We start from the raw sequence: 4,361 nt of genomic DNA on the forward strand, positions 1-4,361 counted from the left end.
AAAAAAAACAAAAGAATGTATGAATGTGAAAAAGGATATTATCTTAATTTAAATACAAAAACATGTGAAGTACTCAAAAATGGATGTAAAATGGAAATGAAACATATTGTTATCAATGTAAAGAAGGATTTATTAAAGAAAATGGAGAATGTAAAAAAATTGATAATAAATGTAAAAAATCAGAAAGAAATTATTGTTTAAAATGTTCAAATGGATATAAAATACAAAATAATCAATGTAATGGAGATAATGAGATCAATGTTATTATGAAGGAAATAAATGTGTATCATGTTCAAATGGATATACATTAAACAATGGAAAATGTTCAAATAAAGAAAAGAATCAAAATGGAAAGAATGAAGAAATATATTGTGAAAATGGAAAATACATCAATAATAATAAATGTATAGAATGTTCAAAATCAGAAATATGTCAAACAAATGATATTGAAATAAAATGTAAATATGAAGAATATTTAGATAATAATAAATGTATAAATAAAACATGTGAAGAAGATATGATAAAAGATCAAAATGGAAAATGTAATAATAATAATAATATTGAATATTGTTTAAATAAATCATATGTTAATGGAAAATGTGTTGAATGTTTAAATACATATTCACCTAATTTGAAGGGAGAATGTATTAATACAAAAATAGAATATTGTGAAGAACAAAATGGATATGGATGTAAAAGATGTGAAGAAGGATATTATTTAACAAAAGATAAGAAATGTTTAAAATGTGATAGTAATTGTGAAACATGTTATGGAATATCTACATATTGTATGAGTTGTTCTAATGATAAATATTTAAGAAATGATAAAACATGTCAATCAAATGAAGAATTAAATGGAACATGTTTACAAATATTAGCAGATGGAAGTGGATGTGGAATATGTAAGAATGGATATTATAGAAATGGGAAAGGATGTTCAAAATGTGAAAAAGAATGTTTAACATGTAATCAAAAAGATAAATGTATAATATGTGGAGAAGGATATTTTATGAGTTCAACAGGAATATGTAAATCAACAACAACAATTAAAGGATGTAAAGGAGAAATAGATAAAGAATATGGATGTAGAGAATGTTTAACAGGATATTATTTAATAAATAAAGAATGTTCAAAATGTGGAAATAAATGTATAACATGTTTAAATGAGAAAGAATGTAATAAATGTGAAGAAGAATATATAATAATAAATAAAGAATGTATTCATTATTCAAATATTAATAAATGTAAAGAAACAAAAAATAATAAATGTTCAAAATGTTCATTTTGGTATGGAATCAATGAAGAAGGAACAAAATGTAATAAAGAAATGGTATGGTGGATGATAATGATAATTATCATCATTATACTTATTATCATCATTATAATAATTATAATTATAATAATAATGATTAATTACATTATAAAACGCAAAGAAAAGAAAGAACAAGAGAAAACAACAACAATATTTAAAATTTCACAATCAAATATCAAATTCATATCACTTGGAGATGGAATAATAACAAATAAAAAAGAAATAGAAATAGGAGAAGGAGAAAAAATTGAAGTAAATAAAGAAATTAGAGAATTAATATGTATTGGAAATGAAAATAAAGAAAAAAAGAAAATACAAATAAGTAGTAAAGAAGAAAATGAAAAATATTCAATTAGAATCAAACCAAATATTATTACAATTGAAGGAGGATATGCATGTGAATTTGAAATATTCATTACAATCAAATGTACTACTAAAATTAAAGAACAAATAATGATAATTAGTAAAACACTTAATAAAACACAAGAAGAAATAGTTAAAAGTATTTCAATTAAAGGAGAAACACAAATATCAACACGACTTGATCCAGATGAAATAAAAGAAGAACATAAAATAGGAGAAGGATCATTTGGAATTGTATATATCGGAGAATTTAGAGGGAATCAAGTAGCAATTAAGAAAATGAAACAAATTGATAAAGATGAAAATAAAATGAAAGAATTTGAGAAAGAAGTAATGATGTTAGATAAAATTCGAAGTGAATATATCATTCATTTTTATGGAGCAGTATTTATTCCTAATAAAATATGTATGGTAACAGAATATGCAAAATATGGATCAATACAAGATTTAATTAATAAAAGAACAAACACAGAAATACCAAATAAAATAAGAATTAAATTCATGCTAGATGGAGCAAAAGGAATTTCATATCTTCATTCAAATGGAATAATACATCGAGATATTAAACCAGATAATTTTCTTGTTATAACACTTGATGATAATATTGGAGTTAATTGTAAATTAACAGATTTTGGAAGTTCAAGAAACATCAATATGATGATGACAAATATGACATTCACAAAAGGGATAGGATCACCTATTTACATGGCACCAGAAGTACTTAATCGAGAACATTACAAAATGGAATCAGATATATATTCATATTCAATAACAATGTTAGAGATTATTACATGGCAAAATCCATTTCCTAAAGAAATATACAATTTTCCATGGGACATTGCAGATGCAATCACGTCAGGTAAAAGACCACCAATAATACAAGAAGTTAAAGAAGATATTAAAGAAATTATTGAAAAAACATGGAAACAAGAACCGAAAGAAAGAATAAGAATAGAAGAAGTAGTAAGAATGTTAGAAAGAATTGAAAATAAAGAATAAAACAAACATAAAAGAAATAGAATTAATATTTCATTTAATTCTATTAAACAATTTAATTTTATTAACATACTTTATCATTTCATTTAATTACAAATAAAGAAATGAACAATAAATAAATTAAAATAGAATTCATTCATTCAAAATAACGGGCAAAATAATTTGCATTAACAAAATAAATTAATTTTTATTATTTTGTTCTTAAAAATAAAAAATTAAATTAAATACTCATTCTATAATCATTTATATTTCTTTATATTTTATATCATTTTATGGTAAATTGTTCTGAATTATAAATGATTCAGAAATGATATTTGATTCAATGTAAGTATTTATTATTTTTATTATTATTTTATTTATGTATTTTATTATTTTTATATTTATATATTTTATTATTATATTTATTTCTATTATTGTATTATATATCATCATATTATCTCTTTATTATTATATTTATCATATTTTATTAGTTTTATATTCTTATTATTTATATTTTATTTTATATATTCATATATTTCTATTTATATATAATTTCTTATATATTAATACATTTCTTTATCTTATTTTCATTTTGATTATATTTTTATATTTTATATCTATTTTCTCTTTATATTTATTATTATTTTATTTATATTATATTAATTTTATTTATCATTTTATTTATATATTTTATTTATTATTATATCATTTCTTTTCTCTTATTATTTCTTTATTATTTATTTAATTTTTCTATCTTCTATCTATATCATATGAACGTAATACTTATTATATATTATATATTACTGTTATATACTAATCATATAACATCTATAACTAACTATATAATAAACAATGATAATAAATAATATATATAAATAAAAATTATAAAAATAAAAAAGAATAAAATAAATTATATCAATAAAATAATATTAAATAATTTATATCAATAAATTAAATAATTTTTATTTCATATTTCTAATTTCTGTAATAAAAAACACATCCTTTATTTCATCATTCTTTTCATCTTTTATTATCTCATTTTGAGTTATTCCTTTTTATCTTCTTTCATTTTATATTTTCAACATTCTACTTTTATTCTTTCATCTTCTTCTACTTCCTAATTTCAATTTATTCTTTTATATCATTCTTTCTCTTCATTTTTTTCTCTTATTTGTTTTTTTTTCGTGGACTAATCTTAAAAGAAATGTATAAATCAAAGAAAGTAAAATGAATATATAGAATGTGTTTATATGATAAGAAAGAAATTAAAGGGTACTGATTAATATCAATTAGAGAAGAATATGATATAGAATTAATTATAACAATGTAATTTAAATAGAGAGAATGAGATAAAATAAGATGAATAATTAAAAAGAAAATAAAGAGAAACAGAAAAACAAATTATTAAAATTATTATTATAAAAGAAACATTCAATCATTATTATTGAAAAATAGAAAAAAAATAATAATTATAGAAAATTATAAATGATTTGAATAGTTATATAATAGATAAAGAATTAACAAATAGAATAATGAATAAATATAAAAGAAAAAGATATGAAGAAGAAAAAATTATATAAAAAGAACCAACAAATGATTGAATAATAAAAATACAATTGAAACAATCAAATATTAGTAATGTGCCATTATGTGATAAAATAATAAATATAAATCATGTACTATTAAATATATTAAAATAAGAAATGTCATA

At 19.4% G+C, this 4,361-nt stretch overlaps 1 protein-coding gene across 1 annotated transcript in view, besides 17 other annotated features; it reads left to right on the forward strand.

Annotated features, from left to right (window-relative positions):
• EDI_163420 (protein serine/threonine kinase, putative) overlaps window positions 1-2,674 on the forward strand; it is a gene marked incomplete at both ends in the record, with an annotated part of 3,373 nt that extends 699 nt beyond the window's left edge. Inside the window, 2 exons of the mRNA XM_001741887.1 lie at window positions 273-458; window positions 480-2,674. Of these exons, the coding sequence (XP_001741939.1) occupies window positions 273-458; window positions 480-2,674 (2,381 nt within the window). The remainder of the gene's footprint in view (window positions 1-272; window positions 459-479) is intronic.
• Window positions 544-581: a sequence feature (AT_rich).
• Window positions 1,194-1,268: a sequence feature (AT_rich).
• Window positions 1,340-1,410: a microsatellite.
• Window positions 1,513-1,656: a microsatellite.
• Window positions 2,589-2,700: a microsatellite.
• Window positions 2,701-2,706: 6 nt separating this feature from the next.
• Window positions 2,707-2,799: a sequence feature (AT_rich).
• Window positions 2,800-2,843: 44 nt separating this feature from the next.
• Window positions 2,844-2,945: a sequence feature (AT_rich).
• A 58-nt stretch (window positions 2,946-3,003) lies between these two features.
• Window positions 3,004-3,159: a microsatellite.
• Window positions 3,160-3,219: a sequence feature (AT_rich).
• Window positions 3,220-3,231: 12 nt separating this feature from the next.
• Window positions 3,232-3,352: a microsatellite.
• Window positions 3,353-3,369: 17 nt separating this feature from the next.
• Window positions 3,370-3,400: a sequence feature (AT_rich).
• A 13-nt stretch (window positions 3,401-3,413) lies between these two features.
• Window positions 3,414-3,591: a microsatellite.
• Window positions 3,481-3,609: a microsatellite.
• Window positions 3,610-3,652: 43 nt separating this feature from the next.
• Window positions 3,653-3,833: a microsatellite.
• Window positions 3,834-3,943: 110 nt separating this feature from the next.
• Window positions 3,944-4,054: a microsatellite.
• Window positions 4,055-4,106: 52 nt separating this feature from the next.
• Window positions 4,107-4,282: a microsatellite.
• Window positions 4,283-4,303: 21 nt separating this feature from the next.
• Window positions 4,304-4,350: a sequence feature (AT_rich).
• Between the last annotated feature and the right edge of the window lie 11 nt (window positions 4,351-4,361).

This window comes from Entamoeba dispar, genomic scaffold, assembly GCF_000209125.1.
Source record: "Entamoeba dispar SAW760 scf_1105229464177 genomic scaffold, whole genome shotgun sequence".
NCBI classification, from domain to species: Eukaryota; Evosea; order Mastigamoebida; family Endamoebidae; genus Entamoeba; species Entamoeba dispar.